This window comes from Carassius carassius, chromosome 3 (genome assembly GCF_963082965.1).
Source record: "Carassius carassius chromosome 3, fCarCar2.1, whole genome shotgun sequence".
NCBI lineage: Eukaryota > Metazoa > Chordata > Actinopteri > Cypriniformes > Cyprinidae > Carassius > Carassius carassius.
In genome coordinates this window covers 40,714,335-40,733,482 of record NC_081757.1, presented here as the reverse complement: position 1 = coordinate 40,733,482, position 19,148 = coordinate 40,714,335, and the positions used below count along the sequence as shown (strand labels likewise).

The window sequence follows — 19,148 nt, the reverse complement described above, 5'->3', positions numbered from 1 at the left end:
TCAAAACCACGAATAAAAATGTGAAACCATTTCAAATCACCAGGGGCCAGTTGTTCAAAAAGTTTAATCTGTCATTTAATCTTTGCATTGCATTTACACAAATAACTACTGCTGATGTAGTTTTTTGTTTGATATTGACAGCTGTTTGAAGATATATTACATGTTAAAAATGTATTTTTGGACCAGTTAAAGTTTTATTACATTTTTGTTCCTAAAATCCACCCTTCTGCTGGGATCATAATAATCCAGTTGTTTTTTATCAAACGTATCCCAGTCCAGATTAAAACCCAGATTGTATTTCATGATCTAATCCGAATTCAGAATCTTTTATTATTATTATTTTTTTTATTTTTGAACAACCCATTTTCAAGATTTGATCCAATCCGAAGGCGCAAATCCGATCAGATTACTTTTGAACAACTGGCCACAGGTTGAAGTATTCTCATGAATAATTCAGCAGCGGAAGTGCAGGAATGGGCGGAGCTGTGTGAATAATAAGTAGCTCCGCCCCCTCATGTTTATTGATTGGGTTTATTTGACAGCCGTGCGCTTCAGTCCCACTATGGCGTCTCATCAAATCAGGATGGGCTTTTTCTACCGCCTTCTGTACTGGAATTTATCCGTCGCCGATTGGTATCTTACATCTGGATTTCTGTGCTGAAAGACGTCAAATGTAGGCGAAATGAAGGACGAGAAAAGCATAGCGCGGTCGCTCCAGAGCGCCGACACGGAGTGGAGAAATGCAGCCGATGTGGAGGATGTCCAGGCGGGCAGCGGAGCGCCGCTGATCCCGGTGCAGCATGAAGCACCGACAGCCCGAGCGGGAACGGGAATACGCGTTTTAAAGGTACCAGTTTAGGTCTCAGCGTTGTTGTTAAGCAACAGGGCCAAAGTACGTGTGAATCCGTGAACTGCATCAGCAATTATCTGTATAACACTTCCACACGCCGCCGTGCGTGTCTCAAAATCTAGTGAGCTCCCTAACTAGACAGCATCGCGTCCGCGTCTCAGATGTGATGACAGATACAGCTGTCTGTGTACGCGGTTCACTGGGTTTTGCAACACATCCCGTGATAGTGGATGGTCGATCTTAATGCCATCTCGATTAAAAGAGATTGATCTCACTTTATGTCGCTTCTCCTTATCAGTTTATGGGTTGTGTCAGAATAGTTCCAGTGTAACGCTTGTAATATTTTGGCGGGCGTTCTGGCTATTCTGCAATTTCTGTTTCTGTCTTTATACACCGGCGTCAGATGGACGTTTGTGGTCATAGCGTCGCGTCTTACTGTTTTTTTTAGCAACTCACTCCCTTAGCACTGTTGACATTACATTGTCAACCGAAAAAGTAGTCTAGTTATAGTTTTAAAAACGCGTCTTAAGTATGGCAAGCTGTTTTAACATGTATTCCTTTAAAACTATAGGCCTCCATTTAAAACCACTTTGATTCTGAGTCATTAATTCAACCTCAAACTGGTGCGTTACTACTTTTAAAACTGTACTTGCAGATAATATAATATTGATGTAATAAAATGCCTCATAAGTGTGCTTAGAGCACAAATTCATGACTTTCTTAACACATACAAGTACACTTAAAACTTTAAAGAACATTAAAAATGTATCTAATGAATTACACGGTGCTGCGAATAATTGGCTGTAAAAAAATACCCACAAAAGATTATTTAATGGTATTATTGTGTTAAAGGGGTGGTTCGGGATTTTTGACATCGGACCTCATTTTTAAGTCCGCCTGGTTGTTATTCATCAGTGGAGACATTTTTTTAAAAAAAATTATCCAGTCTTTATATTTGGATAGATAGCCGATGCTAGGCTAGCGCGAGTCAATGGGTATATGTTAGCCAGCCATTAAAAACCGTTTTACCCGCTCCACAGTGCACCAAACGCAAATCAATTATAACACTAGACTATCGATGCACATGTCCGTTGAGAGAATAATGTTAGAAATCAAACTTACCTTTCATAGCATTAGTTATAATTTGTTCCCTGTAATCATAAACCTTGTCGACAGCAGCAGCGGAGTGATATTGATTACCTAGGCAACCAAGTGAGCCGGTCCACACATGACGCAAGTGATAATCAGTGTGCCAGCGGCAGGTAAATACACTTAAAAAATAAAATATATTTTAGTTTACCATAAATGCTGGTTAGTACATTGGGAAGTATTACATTTTGAATGAAAATACATATTTTTTTTTATAAAATATTCACATTTTTAATTAAGTAAAATAGATTATTTATATTATATATCATTGCTAAATTGAGGCTCTGCACCTCCACACACACACACACACACACACACACACACACACATATATATATATATATATATATATATATATATATATATATATATATATATATATATATATATATATATATATATAAAAGAGTTGACCAGATGGCAGAAAGCTGAATGTGAAAAAAGATATTAGTCACGATTAGATTGCTTAGTAGTAACACAAAAATAAACCGTAAAAACATGCATTAAATTTGATAGTTCTTATAATTAAATAGATATTAAAACAGCTTGCCATATCTTAAAACACCTGCGTTCTGTTCCATTCCACTACATCTAGCTGTTTATAAACCATAAGATAACATGTAGAAAGAAAAAAGGCATATCTTAAGGATGCAGAGTAACATAAATGGACTTTGGATGATTAATTGGCGCTTTGAACGATTATGTAATTGTGGCATTCAGGCATTGTAATGGATTATCTAAACAAAATTATATCTCAGTGGCTTCCTCCTGCCTGTGAGTGAATAAGCAGAGTTTCCTAGTTGAGCTTACAGTGCTTTTTTCCCTCTATTATTAGACCACAGTGTTCTTATAGTCATGCTATCTTATCTAGTTGCTCTTATTAAAAAAGAAAAAGAAAACCTTTTCATTATTCACAGCATTAGGATTCAAATTCATTAATATGAATGTATGTCAAATATGTCATTGTTGTTATTGTTTGTCTTACATATAGTAAACCTAACTTGACATGAGTGCAGATAGAGACGGGTAATAATGCTGACGCCTTTGATTAGAAAGAAGATTGATGGTAAGTCAGCTGAGAAATATTGCTCATTTTTTGACCACATTATTTAAATGATTAGAACAAACATAGACACAGAAGACGGCAAATCTGATCAAAAATCAGAGGTGATTTAGCAATGACGTTTTGTGGATGGATATTATTCAAAAATAGGTAAACAAATGGTTCTTATTAATATTAAACCAGTTGTTCCAAACCAATATTTATTTTTCTTTCTTTCTAAATAAGTAAATAAATATTAAGAATAATAATTAATTTTTTATGGTTCTTATTAATATTAAACTGGTTGCTCCAAAAAATGTTGGTCTTTCTTTCTTAATAAATAAATATTATGAATAATAATAAATGTTTTATTGTTCTTATTATTAATATTAAACTGGTTGTTCCAAAACAGTATGTCTTTCTTTGTTTCTTTCTGAATTAATATTATTAATAATAATTTATTTTTTATGGTTCTTGGGAATATTGGTTTGGAACAACCAGTTTAATATTAATAATAATAATAATAACAGTAAAAAATTAATTAATTTATTTGTATTATATTATATTGTATTATATCATATTATTTATTTAGAAAGAAATATTGGTTTGGAACAAGCAGTTTAATATTAATTTATAAATAAGTAAATAAATATTAATAAACAATGTTTTATGGTTCTTATTAAACTAGTTGTTCCAAACCAATCTGACTTTCTTTCTAAAAAAATAAATATTCAGTGGAATGTAGAAGTAGTAATATGAATAATAATAATTTATTATTTAACCTGTATGACTTTGTTTTGTTGAACCCTAAAAGATTCAATATTTAGATTTTTTTTGTCCTTCCAATGAAAGGTCCAGTGTTATTTTAGACCCCAGAGCTGCTGATGGCAGCGTGTAGTGGTCCGAGCATCATCAGAGAATGATTTCACCAGCCGTACTAATGACATATTGTCTCCGAAGTGGTCTCGACTCGCACATCTCTGCAGGGCGTTTGTGTCCTGGGTAAATATTTGCCACGGCGTAGTTTTCTGCAAGCGAAAACAAACCCTGGTTTCTCTAAGACAGACTCTGTGTTGCAGGGTGGAGTCACAACAGCCACCGGCTTGTGGTTACCAAAGCATGATTTCCTGCGACTGATTTGGACTGGAAAACACTTAATTTGGCCTTATTTCTAGAAGGCCATAATTTCTCAAAATAACCCAAGCAGCATCTAATCTAGACTCTTCTCCGCAGCGTAACATGAAGAGGAACGGCAGTCGAGGCTGTGTGACGAGGAAGACGCGCTTCGGCTCTCGAGAGCGAGACTGGCTGAAGGGCGACGCTCAGCGAGGCTGTGTGTGTCTCTACGGGGCCTCGGAGCCTCAGCCTCCAGCCTCGGGCCCCCAGACCTCCACCAGCACCCAGCCGGACCTGAAGCTGGTGCTCTGCTCCACCAACACCACCGCCGAGGAGCTGTGCGCTCAGAGAGACGTGCAGGGTCTCTATCTGCAGCTGCACGGAGACCTAATCAGGTAACACAGACACAGAGATAGATGCTCGGTCACCCAGCTGTAATTTTCTGTCTAGACGATGTCTTGTTTTAGTAACAATCCTTATCTGACTCGTGCTGTGGAGCAGTTGGGCCACACACACACACACACACACACACACACACACACACACACACACACACACACACACACACACACAGGTCAGGGTGTTTATCAGAAATAAGGTGAATATCAGACGCTTATTGGTTATAAATGACTGGTTATGTGAGTTGCAGGGTTGGTCCTTCTTTGCTTCATTTGACCACAAAACCTGTAATGTATACATTATACATTATCTGAAAGCTGAGTAAATAAGCTTTCCATTTGATGTATGGTTTGTTAGGATCGGAAAATATTTGAGATGCAACTTTTTGGAAATCTGGAATCTGAGGGTGCAAAAAAAATTGTAATACTGAGAAAATCGCATTTGAAGTTGTCCAAATTAAGTCCTTAGCAATGCATATTACCAATTATAAATTAAGTTTTGATATATTTACGGTCGGAAATTTACTAAATATCTTAATGGAACATGATCTTTACTTTATATCCTAATGATTTTTGGCATGAAAGAAAATTGATAATTTTTATCCATACAATGGGTATTGCTACAAATACAGACTGGTTTTGTGCTCCAGGGTCACATATTCTGAATGTTAATGATCGTACAGGATATCGTCATCATGACCATGTGTGTCTTATCTCAGGGCTCGACAGTAAGGATGGCCTGAAGGGCCGGCGGGAGTGTGACGAGTGCACTTAATGGTATTGAACATGCATTAGCAGTGTACTTCAAATCAAAGTATATTTTTAGCAAGCCGCTTTTGCAGGTAATGTAATATATATATATATATATATATATATATATATATATATATATATGACATAAAAGACCACTTGAGTGTACTTAAAAAAATACACTTAAAAAAATGACCAGCGTTGCTTAACATGCTCGAGTGCACTTTTAAAAAGTTCACTTTATACTAATGTCAAATTAAAAGTTTTACTTTAAAGTACATTTCTTTACAAGTCAATCTTTAAAAAATCTTTTGGTATGCTTTCAACTTATTTTGATGTTTACTAACATACTAAAGCTAAAATGTGATTCTTAATGTATGCATGTATTTATTTTTATTTATTTATTTTTTTACATTTGTTCTTGAACTCCAGGTTTTCTGTACTTTTTTTTGTAGGGCTGCACAATTTTATTTTTTTATTTTTTAATTAGATATCAATATGTGGTTTATTTTACTAAAGTGTAATATATATATCTTTTTTTTATTAAATTGTTTTTTTCAAATGATTTCAGTTTACATGCTTTTTTTTTAAAATCAAGCATTTATAAATGTTTTATTTTTTACAGTGCAACTGTAATACTGTCTTAATTTCTTTACTTTCGAACATTTTCAAAACAAATGATGACAGAAAATTTTAATTTGAGTGACCTGTCCCTTTAAAATCATGACTTCCAGATTTGGGAAAAAATAACAAATTTTGAAAACCGTATGAACATTAGTAATAGTTTCTTAGCAGCCACTAACGAGAAGTGCACAAGAGCAAAACACCAGAATATTCAGGTGTCTGCAACACTCGCTGTGCTCTCGAGGGGGGGTTTGTGCTTTTGTGTGTGTGTGTGTGTGTGTGTCCACCGTCTGCAGTGTATGTGGTGGTTTTGAAGGTGTGTCTGACAGAGAGAGAAGCGAGTCATGCTTTCCCCTCTCTCTGCCCTTCTGGGACTGACTGTGCTGTGGCTGAGATGGCTGAAATCACATTATTTAGCAGGAAGCAGTCCAGCTCTGAGCCGAGGTAAAGCCAGGAGGCTAAGCTGAATTAGCTGTGAGGAGGCTGCACATTAGAGCAGCTCACAGGTACATCAGCTGGTGTGTGTGTGCGCTTTCTACCCTCGTCTACTATTTATTTCACTTCAGGTAAGCAGCAAGAAACCATTAAATCCCTAAAGTGTTCTTCTCAGTTGCACTCTGCCTCTCAAAGCAAAGAGAAAAACCGCAGAGTCGGGATGCATGATTAGTCAAAATAATCTATGCAATTATTAATAATTAATGCAATTATCAGCTCCAAAGGCAACGGAAATAAACAAATGCACTTTGTGTTTCAAAGTGAAGTGCAGCAATGTGTTCGGTTACACGTGAGCAGCTCATTATCCACCTGCATCTCAGCCCCCTTGGTTGCATACTCCTGGGGGCGGAGTTTATGTACATTTCTGATTTTGTGATGTCACAAACCCAGGAAGTAGCTTGTTGTAGTCCCTACCAGCCGTATTTGCAGGCATTAAACTGCCATTAAAAAAAAACAATATCTCTGTTAGCATTGAACTTTTAGCGTCGCAACTTTGCGGATATTGCTTATGATCAAACGGCAACATTACTCACTAACCAGTGTAAAAAAGTGAAATAGCAATTAACTAGTGGTGCTCCGATCACGATCGTCCGATCGTTAATTCGCATCTCGTCAGTAAAGCCGGTTCTCTAATTTGAGGGGAAGTCGTGGCCTAATGGTTAGAGAGTCGGACTCCCAATCGAAAGGTTGTGAGTTCGAGTCTCGGGCCGGCAGTAATTGTAGGTCGGGGAGTGAATGTACAGTTCTCTCTCCACCCTCAATACCATGACTGAGGTGCCCTTGAGCAAGGCATCAAACCCCCAACTGCTCCCCGTGCGCCGCAGCATAAATGGCTTCCCACTGCTCCGGGTGTGTTCTCACAGTGTGTGTGTGTGTGTGTTCACTGCTCTGTGTGTTTGCACTTTGGATGGGTTAAACGATGGGTTAAACGCAGAGCACAAATTCCGAGTATGGGTCACCATACTTGGCTGAATGTCACTTCACTTAATCAGCGGTAAATTACATCAGGTGTGTGATTTCACATAGAGCAGCTGTAACTACACGGAGCCGTTGTTAACAGAGAAGCTGCGCAAATCCACTTCATTTTCAGCGTTTATTTGCGCATCTTCTCAGTTAACAACGGCTCTGTGTAGTAACAGCTGCTCTGTCAAATCACGCAACTGAGGGAATTTACCGCTGATTACAGAACCGGCTTTACTGACGAGATGCGCATTAATGATCAGCCGATCGTGATCGGGGCAGCCCTACAATTAACCACCCCTTTAATGTGCATTTGGGAATTTAGCATGCACTAACCATCTTAAAAGAACCGCTCCTCAACAAAAGAAGCTTTGACGGGGAAAAAACTGTTCAGTGGTTTAACGTTTGAAATTGAAGAAATTAAGACATTCATAAATATAAGTATTGTGATATTTATAGTTTCAATGTGAATTAAAAGTATTGTTATTATTATTTAAATTATTATTTACATATTATATATTATATTACAACAGTATTTCTTATGTTTTATTTAGTAATGTTTGTATTTGTATAAATTAAATATATTATTTAATTGTATTATGATATGTAGTTGTTGTTGTTATTATTATTGTATTATGTTATCTTAAATACTTTTTAGAGAAATTAAAAAAATATTTCTAATTTTGTTTCTATTTAGTAATTTCTATATTTTTATATATTAATTTACTACTAGTAATTTGTTTTTCTTAGTTTTCTTAAACAGCAAAATTTCAATAATTATTATTTTTATTTATTTTTAGCATTAATACAAACAATAATAATTTATTATTATGCGGTCTTATTTTAATGCAAAATTACTTGATTTATTTGAGTATTAATAATGATGATAATCATACAGATTTTTTTTCTTTTACAGCAAAATAAAAATGTTTTCTTATTTTTGTTTTGATTTTTAGTATTTGTTATATTTTTATTTATTTAATTTATTTGTAATTAATAATAATTGTGCAGCCCTACAAAATAAGCAAAGCAAATCTTAAATTGCTATTTCAGTTTTTATTGGAAAAATTGCCCGACAGCCCTACAGCAAATCTCCGTCTGCTGAATTGGGCTTCTGCTGTGGAGGTACCCCTGCTCCTCTTCAACACGAGGACACCTGACAGGTCTGTCTGTGAGCATGTGATCGGAGCAGCTGCCAGGCTGTGGGTCACAGATTGCAACGTTCGCTGGCCTGTCTGCATCAGAGCACCCTGAGGATCCTTAACAGGATTAGAGCGGTGGAATGAGATGACGATTTAATCAGGGAGAGAAAGACTGCGGCGCTGCGTGAGGTGGACGATTATGAGGTCGGACAGTTTTAATAAAAAGCAGGATGCCGTCATGTCACGAACAGATGATCGAGTCAGATCAACAGACTGATTATTTGCTTTGTTTAAAGGGAATATTGTCAGACGTCATGAGCTCGGTGTGCTTTTGCTTTCAGCGCTTTAATGAATGTTGAGATATTGAGCTGGACGAGACGTGATCCCTGTGGATTGGGAAATATTATCTGTCTGGCGTGCTGGGAAAACACCCAACTCTGAGGGAGAGGCAGAGTCTGATCTTAAATCGAAACACCTGTGTGCTGTCACGCTTGTTCAGAGCTGAGATACTTGTGTATGGAAGAAAAATAATGACAAATATCTTTGAAACAAAAAAGCATGTTATCCACTAATTGAAAAAATAATGCATTGCATTAAAAGTTCTTGTTTCTCAGTGCATTAAAATGCAAGCACTGTTAATGCAATGTATTATTTTTGTTTCAGTTCTTGTATTTTTTTTTATTTCATCTAAAAATTACACTTTCTCTTCCAGGAAAATTGACCGAAACTATTAACGACTTATTGTTTTTAGTACAAATACATAAGGAGGACCAAATGTTCCCACACATATAGTAATACGGTTAATTTCGGACATTGTTGGGCCTTTTTTTTTTGTTCCTCGGATTATTACGGATTATAAGTACATTGCGAGGGTACATTCAATACATTTAAGTGTATTTCACAAGGTTTCATGAGGTTTGGGAGCTGAAATTGAAAAATCATCAGGACATTTTTAAGTTCTTACTAAAATAGGCATTCATAATCAATAATTAATAACGCTTCCTCCAGTGAAAAAGTCAATCCCTTATGTCCTCTTACATCAAAATCCACCGACAATTGGTTTCGAACTGTTTTGGATGGTGTTCACTTTTGAATTTGTGATCTGTGCAGATTTCTCTCCTGATTCACTGGAGAATGCAGTATTAATAATAAAGGACTTGTATTTTATCTAGAAAACAACGGTTTGGAGTTGAAATGTCTTGATGGATTTATTTCTTACAAACATAGCAATGCTACATTTCTCCAAATCTGTTCTACTTCTTGGCCTGAGGGAGAATACATTTACAGCAATTTCCTTTTTGTGTGAACTATTTTGTATGAGATCCGTTTCTAAAGTGTATTTGTCATTTGTGTTTTAGAGCGCTGTATTTCAGTTTGTGCTCCGCTCTGACTCTGGTCTCCTTCTGTCTGTAGGAGGCTGGACCCCTCTGAGCGTCCTCTTCAGATGGTCTATGACTACCTGACTGCTATGGGCTATGAAGACCCGCTCCGTGTCCAGCAGGAAGCCGCCAACTCCGACCTCAGCTGCATGATCCGCTTCTACAGTGGTGAGTTGTGGACCGCTTTCTGCTCTGTTGACACAAGCCAAAATCCCAGAGCTCTGTGAACACTTTGCTGGCTTTAGAGAGCAAACTCTTTGAGTCCACCAGAGCTTTTTTGTTGTTTCATGTCCGCTCGAGAAAGAAGCTCGTGCACCATTTCTGCGACTGGTTGTAGTCGAATACTACTGCACGGGTGCAAATCTGAACGCCTCTTCCCTGTTCTCTCTTTGGCCTGAGAGCTGTGGAATGAATAATGGGCTTTTTCTGGAGTCAGGCATCAGTGTGTGTCAACATCAGTGTTCAGGGATTGTGATTGTGTCTGATGCTAGCTCTTTCTCTTCAGTCACACAAAGGATGCCAATTAAGCTTTTGTTCCAGCATCCATCATGTACAAACCTCTTCCTGATGATGTGATTGGCTGCTTTTTTTTTTTTTTTTGAGATTGTAAAAAAATGCATCAGCAAAATGTTGTTTCAGTACTGTCAGTACCACAACACAGTTGTCTCTGAAGGTAATACTACAGTATTAAAGATGCCATGGCATGTCCATATCAAGGTTTTACCATAGTATCTTATCCAGTTAGGCATGGTAGCATCATGCTTTTTTTCCTGCCCATTTCTATATGTATAAATACTGAGATGTTTATTTTTTTACAAAGAATGGGAACTTAAAATGTTGTCTAAATATGGAATGATAAAAAAAAATAGGTTTACATTTGAATTACTAAAATAAGTAATAATGACTAAATTACTAAGTAGAAATATATATAAATATTAAAAGGGAAACACTTTACTTGGAACAGACTTTGGAAATGTACTCTTTGTATTCATGTTGGTTTTATATGGTTTTGAAAAATCTGTATACCATTTTTAAGATTTTTTTATTTTTATTTATTGACCCATAATGGAAAAAAGGTAATAACACAACACATTTATCCATTTATTTATTGTACAGTTGCACCACATAGAAATTAGCTTACCTTGCCTTGCCTTGTCATAAATTGGCAGAGTTATGATGCATGTAGGAGGCTTGTTGAACATGGCACACAGTCATGAGGGTCTACGGAGTCCTCAGTCACATCATTTCCTGTTTCTTGTTTCCTGTGGCTTTAGTGTGACTTTTACTATGCATTGAATGGTGAATGAGTAAGCAAGTGAGCGGTTTTGGCTGCAGCTTCTGCATAAATGTATAAATCCTTAAGCAATGTCTGAGGCATGATGAATGGACTTGATTACGTGCAGCATTTTCCACAGTTTTGTCATAAATTTGAATATTGCGCAGTGTGAACATAACCAAAGATATTCTGGTCCCTAGATGTTTGTGATACTAAAACTATAAAAAAAAGTTTTCACTAATTGAAATGTAATAACATATAAATATTAGATTAAATCCTTTAACTTTAAAAGCTTAGACTGTAAAACGTAAAAACTTAGGGATTTCGTGGAAGGTCAGTATTGTTACTTCTATGAAGCTTGTGTGGATTTCTGCACAAGAGCGCCCTCTGTGGTCCAGTATGAATGAAACTCATAGTATATGTGTTTATAGCGCTCAATGGCCAATGCATCCTATTTTGCGTACAAATCCGAAAAAATAATACCTCTCTCAAAAGAAATGTTAAACAGACATATAATAATCCATGCTTTTTCCAGTGTACAGAGTTTTACAGGATTTTTTGTTGTTGTTAATTTTGTTGCAAAAAAATTGCCACCAAACCGAACCAAAAACTGTGGTTTAAAACCAAGTTACATATTGATCCGTAGACTAACTGTATTGTTGCGTCTCTAAACAGTACTGTAATGTTTTCTCATTGGTGAATGAGACATCAGGCAATCTGACAGTGCTATATTCAGTGCACGTTCATGTGTTTTGGAGGAGGCGTGACTTTGGAGAGTCATTTGTAGGGAGGATGGGATCTTGTGCTTTTAAAGCCAGCTTGCTATTGCAAGCCTTTCTGAAATTGCCTACCCTATCTTTAAGCAATAATGATGCATTATTACATGGTGGAAAGCTTTCATGAAGTGCAATAAAGTTCCCTGCATATGGATGCATCCTCCATACTGTCCTTCCTGATTGCATTTAAGCAGCTACTGTTAGACTCAGCCATTCTCTGGGCCTGAGTAACCCACGGCTCCCCTTGGTCTGGGGCAGTGAGTAAATGCCCATCTGTCAGGGCCACAGGGGAACGGAGACGTACCATTCCTCATCCTCAGGTCCTGTCAGGGCTGTAGCGGTGAGGTACAGTCCCTCACGTCTGCATGATATATGGCCACGGAGACTGAACTGATGACCTGTCCTCCTCATTTGTACACCCTGACTGTGGGGACAGGTGAGACTTAGTGGAATAGAGTGCTGTGTGTTTGCTGTCCTAAAACCGTCCCGCCATCTCAGAGGTGAGGAAGACGATCAATATCGTAAATGTTGCGTTGATCTACTGAAGCCAGCTATTGATTTCCACTTGTTTTTATTTTACATCGCAAGGCTTTATAGTTTCTTTGGGTATCACAAAACACACAGCTTTTGGAAAAGAGCTGATGATGCGATGGATGAGAATAAATCAAACTCCATTTGTAGTAATATTAATAATGTCAGCACACCCCCAGTTGCTGAATGCTGTACTCACACATTTGGGTCTCATTCACTTTTGTTATTTTGTAATAATAATACTTTTAATTTCTTTTAGATGTAAAACAATTACTTGAGAATGACATCACTTGTGGAAAATAAGTTTAATTGGGTTAAATGTGCACTTGTAGTGTACTTCAAATAAGGTTTTTTTGTTTTTTTACTAGCACGTAATATAATATTAATAAAATAAAAAAACACTTAAGTGTACTTGGGAGTACACATTCTTGGGTGTTTATTAACTAATTTAAGTATACTTTATGATAGTAATGAAATAATTAGCAACTTAAGTGTACTTTTAAGAGTGCACTTTCATGATTGTTTCTTAACACACTTAGGTACACAAGTGTTATTCAGTAATTTATTTTAAGTTTAAATTAACTTAATTGCAATTTGATCATTATAAATGTATAATTATAAAAAGTTTAATTAATGATATTTAAATTAAACGCATAAAGTATATTTTATTTGACCATAAATGCTTGTCAGTACATTCAGCAGTACACTTTAACAGTATTTCAAAAACAATGGAATTATGAAATTGCATATAAAGATGTACTTAAAGGGATAGTTCACCCAATAATCAAAATTATGTCATTAATAACTCACCCTCATGTCGTTCCAAACCCGTAAGACCTCCGTTCATCTTCGGGACACAGTTTAAGATATTTTAGATTTAGTCCGAGAGCTCTCAGTCCCTCCATTGAAGCTGTGTGTACGGTCTACTGTCCATGTCCAGAAAGGTAAGAAAAACATCATCAAAGTAGTCCATGTGACATCAGAGGCTCAGTTAGAATATTTTGAAGCATCGAAAATACATTTTGGTCCAAAAGTAGCAAAAACTATGACTTTATTCAGCATTGTCTTCTCTTCCGTGTCTGTTGTGAGAGAGAGTTCAAAACAAAGCAGTTTGTGATATCCGGTTCGCGAACGAATCATTCGATGTAACCGGATCTTTTTGAACCAGTTCACCAAATCCAAATCACCAAATCACCAGAAATTGTTTGGTTACCAACATTCTTCAAAAATATCTTCTTTTGTGTTCAACAGAAAAAAATAATTCAGGTTTGAAACAACATGAGAGTGAGAAAATGATGTAAATAAATAAATAAATAAATAAATAAATAAATATGGGTGTACTATCCCTTTAAGTTCAAGAACTTTGTTCAATTTACACAAATATATTCTTTAAAAAATATATAATTTCCATAATAAGTACTCTTTTTCCACAGGGGATTCAAGGGACTGTATCTTGTGTTAAGGAAGTGTGCCTGCAGAGGAGAGCACAGTTACAATTGAGCCGGCCATTGTGTTGAATATGATTTTCATCGTTTTGTACCAGAATAAATAGTGAGAGAACCGATGAAAGCTGCAGCCTTGACAAAACCTTTTGTGTTTCTGTATGTTTTTATGCCTTGAATCTCATCTTGTAAGATGATAGACAATCATAGATGCAGAGCAGAGTGAGTTTAGGGTGTCAGTCATGATCCAGCCTGACCAGTTTCAGAAGAGTCATAAATGCTCATTGTATCTCTGTTTAGGCAACAACATAAAATAGATGTTAGTATGTTGATGTTGACAACAAATTAGTGTGTATGTTTTGTAGTTTATCTCTTTCACTGTGTCATGGTGAACGCTGTGTTTTGTCTTTGTAAGGAGTGTTATTGTGTAATTGTTCCCAGTGGACGGTTCAAGGAACAGTGCAGCTGGAAAAAAATGAAAAGCGCCTTACAATATATTAATGTTGTTGATATTGTTTATGTATGCTGGGATCTGTTATGATGCCTCTAATACACCAGACTGCTTCAGTGATTTATTTAAAATGATAAAGAGATGTGATATATGCATGCATATTTTTTGTTAATTGGAAGAGTGAGCAAGTGTGAGCACTCTTTTTGTTAACTTGTGGGAAAAACACACAACCAGAGTCAGAACCAGTTTAGAGTGCGTAAAGAGCTACGGACAAACACTCAGTCAGTGGACTTCAGAGTAAAAGACGCTGTGTCTCTGATAATCAAGAGTTGCTCAAAATAAAGCTTCAGAAATGGTTCTTTACAGCAATGCCATAGAAGGAGCATTTTGGGTTCCACAAAGAATGAACAAGTTCTTAAAAGAACCCTTGTTTTTAGATGCTTTTTTTTATGCATTTTATATAATGTGAAGAACCTTTTTCCAATATTAAAAAAAAAAACCTTTTGCATATCTCCATGGATGTTAAAATCTTGATGGAACCACAGATGCCACTAAAGAAGCTTTATTTTTAAGAAAGTAGGGCTGGGTGGAAAATATCCACCTGGATCTCATGAGAAAACAGTAACTAAGAGCTGACAATTTTAACGTATCGGAGGGGCGTTAGCATATCAGACAAAACGGATGAGTAAGATATGCAAATTATCCAACCACCAATTTGCCAAAATGTTGAATACTTACTATGTAGATAGTTGGCTATTTGAACCTCAAGACAACCTCAGAGTTATATACGGATATGCATGCATCTTGTTGACGTGCATCTCATTCAGCAATCGCAATAAGCTTTGTGCTGTATTACTTTTGATAACAAACAGTCTCAGATTTCAAATTTTGTCAGTTTTATCACAAACGTCAAGTAATGCATGTGGTTTTGATGCTTTGTAAAGTGGTGGGACCGATCGCTGAAGTGCCTCAATTCAAGTGGTACGTGAACCGGTAATTTCTTCCTCTTTACTACTAGTTATAGTGCAAAATAAACATTAATGAATGAACATCAGAAGATGCGTTGAAAGATAAAGTTTAGCTTACTGAAGTTATCTCATCGTGTTTTAACCGCTTTGGTCACAGAATGTTACATTTTCCTCACTTAAGTAATTTCAAGGAACTCTTAGAGAGGGGATTTTGGCAAAAAAATATATTCTGTATTCTTTATATTTTTACTTTTTAATGATACCGAAATGCATGTTTGAATTAATCTGTCCTAAAATAAGTTATGACAGACACGCAAACGTTTATATTTCAACACCATATTGAAATTAGAAACCTAATGATGTTGAAAAACTTTTATATATATATATAAAAAATATATATAAGTTTAGCTTTCTTCTTTCCCAAGTTGGTTTAATGTAATTCAGGTTGTAAATACTTATATAACCAAGTTGATTATATTTAAAACTTAAGTTCAAAAAATTTGGAATTTAAAATGTTTTTATTTTTTACGGTGATCATCAGTTGAATTTAATCGTGTGCGATTTGTTAATTTTAACCTTTTAATATTAGTAATTTTGTTTTTAAGAAAAATTCACATGTACCTGAAATATTTCTGAATGAATCCGTATCATATTGATTCAGATTGAGAGCTTTTGAATCAGAATTTAATCGAATCATGAAATCTGCCCCCATACCCAGCCCTTGCACATTATATACCTAGCATCTGCACGATTTCATTCTTATTACTTGACTATGAATGGACGGAAAGTTACTTCAGGAATTTACTTGACATCAGACTTGGAGATTAATTCAAACTCTAAAATGATACTTTTCAGTTTCACCTTTAAAATGCTATATTCTTCTGCACAGATGTTCTGACAATTCTTCTGAAGAGCTTGTTTATAGTGTTTGATTACAGTATGTTTTTCCTTCTCCAAACGCATTAGCCAGTTTTCATCAGTCCTCTCCCACTTTGAAGAAATCGTGCTGTGGTCATGGAACAGTCTGAGGGAGTGAACATCACTACATGCTGACTCAAGAGACGCTGAAGGCAGAAACAGGCCCTGCATGCTCGGGTGTTTCTGTGCCGTCGTTACTGCTTTATTTGCTCTAAAGTCCCTCTTGAAATGGAATCCACTGGCTGTTGCTGTGGCCTTGCAAAAATAAATCATCTTCGGTGCTGGATTTAGCCACTAATGAGGTATTGATCTGCGAGGAGCCTTAACTTTTCAGGGGGAAGTAGATGGAGAAACTGTGAGCCGAGACCTGTCTGGAGGACATGCAAACAACATATTTAGTGTTTTGCTGAATTAAAAGTCTTGACATTTATTTGAAATAAAAAAAGGTTCAGGTAAATAAATACTGAAAGTGTCTGCACAGTTATGATCTGTAAAATCGAGAGAGCTGGTTGGGATTCTGAAAACGTTTGGCATGGTGACAAGAACTTGAGTAATTATATTCCAATCACAGATGTGAAACCTTTTTTGGTTTGACAGATTTGTCATCTCTATAACTATACTCTGACAGCACATCATCCACATATGAGAGGCTTATAGATTATTTATTGTGTCTGCATAGGCAAGAAGAGATTGATCCCATAATGCTTTTGCGTTCAGGCGTTTCCTTCAGGAGTGATAGTATTGCAATGTAATACTGTGACAATTTGGTATTTTGATATCAAGATACCACTTAGAATAATCATTATTCTTACTATTAAAATGGGCCATTATTAGAGTAATTTACTTTAAACTGATGCTGAAAAATGACTAATCTCGATTAATCACGTCCAAAATAAGTTTTTGTTTACATAATATATGTGTATACTGTGTATATTAATTGTGTATATATAAATACACAGACATGCGTTAAGATGTTACGTTTATAAATTGTATATTTTTGCCAGGTTAAAGAGATGGGTCTTTAATCTAGATTTAAACTGCAAGAGTGTGTCTGCCTCCAACAATGTTAGGTAGGTTATTCCAGAGTTTAGGCGCCAAATAGGAAAAGGATCTGCCGCCCGCAGTTGATTTTGATATTCTAGGTATTATCAAATTGCCTGAGTTTTGAGAACGTAGCGGACGTAGAGGATTATAATGTAAAAGGAGCTCATTCAAATACTGAGGTGCTAAACCATTCAGGGCTTTATAAGTAATAAGCAATATTTTAAAATCTATACGATGCTTGATAGGGAGCCAGTGCAGTGTTGACAGGACCGGGCTAATATGGTCATACTTCCTGGTTCTAGTAAGAACTCTTGCTGCTGCATTTTGGACTAGCTGTAGTTTGTTTACTAAGCGTGCAGAACAACCACCCAATAAAGCATTACAATAATCTAACCTTGAGGTCATAAATGCATGGATTAACATTTCTGCATTTGACATTGAGAGCATAGGCCGTAATTTAAATATATTTTTGAGATGGAAAAATGCAGTTTTACAAATGCTAGAAACGTGGCTTTCTAAGGAAAGATTGCGATCAAATAGCACACCTAGGTTCCTAACTGATAACGAAGAATTGACAGAGCAACCATCAAGTCTTAGACAGTGTTCTAGGTTATTACAAGCAGAGTTTTTAGGTCCTATAATTAACACCTATGTTTTTTCAGTATTTAGCAGTAAGAAATTACTCGTCATCCAGTTTTTTATATCGACTATCCAATCCATTAGTTTTTCAAATTGGTGTGTTTCACCGGGCTGCGAAGAAATATAGAGCTGAGTATCATCAGCATAACAGTGAAAGCTAACACCATGTTTCCTGATGATATCTCCCAAGGGTAACATATAAAGCGTGAAGAGTAGCGGCCCTAGTACTGAGCCTTGAGGTACTCCATACTGCACTTGTGATCGATAGGATACATCTTCATTCACTGCTACGAACTGATGGCGGTCATATAAATACGATTTAAACCATGCTAATGCACTTCCACTGATGCCAACAAAGTGTTCAAGTCTATGCAAAAGAATGTTGTGGTCAATTGTGTCAAACGCAGCACTAAGATCCAATAAAACTAATAGAGAGATACAACAGACATGGGGACTTGTGACTTGACTTGACAAAAAATAAAATACTTGAGACTTGACTCGGACTTGGAAGTTAAAGACTCGGGACTTGACTTGACTTGAGACACGATGACTTGAATGACTTGAGTGTTAATCACATTATGTTTTCAGTTTGAATATAAAATATATAAATTATTATTTTTTTTAAATAAAATTGATTACTCAGCTGGAGCGCAGGCTTAGAATCGCGTTGTCATGAATGGACCAGGACACTATCATCAGTCACGCCCTCTCGTACCTTACGCACACCACGCCCACTTAGATCAGATATCACATCACATCAACATCTCAGCTTGAGGGGTACCGAGGGTCATGGCTTTTGTCGTCAATAATTTGCGCCCTAAAAATTCTTTCTCCTTGTTTCCAAAGCGCTCAGACAGTTGCGCCACTGAGGCGTCGAGCGTGTCGCACCGCGTGCGCGTCGCGACCGCGTTGCTTCCATTATGAGCGCGCATACCGGTGGCGCATACATGGTGGGATAGGCCACATCGTGCTTGGCTTGCAGACAAGACTCTCGAATCTTATATTTTGCAAGTGCAATACCTTGTAATAGAGGTAATGACTTACGGATGTACTCTGAGAGAGAGATTGTGTGTGTGTGTGTGTGTGTGTGTGTGTGTGTGTGTGAGAGAGAGAGAGAGAGAGAGAGAGAGAGAGACACATTCGTGCTTCACCTGATGAAGGAAACCCAAACTGAGTCTGACTCCAATCACAACCCCAA

General features: G+C 36.6%; 1 protein-coding gene across 1 annotated transcript in view; it reads left to right on the top strand.

The window, feature by feature from the left end:
- The first annotated feature begins 266 nt into the window (after positions 1 to 266).
- LOC132126891 (PH domain leucine-rich repeat-containing protein phosphatase 2-like) overlaps positions 267 to 19,148 on the top strand; it is a 60,728-nt gene continuing 41,846 nt past the window's right edge. The window contains exons 1-3 of the mRNA XM_059538491.1: positions 267 to 847; positions 4,275 to 4,552; positions 9,940 to 10,073. Of these exons, the coding sequence (XP_059394474.1) occupies positions 683 to 847; positions 4,275 to 4,552; positions 9,940 to 10,073 (577 nt within the window). The 5' untranslated portion in view covers positions 267 to 682. The remainder of the gene's footprint in view (positions 848 to 4,274; positions 4,553 to 9,939; positions 10,074 to 19,148) is intronic.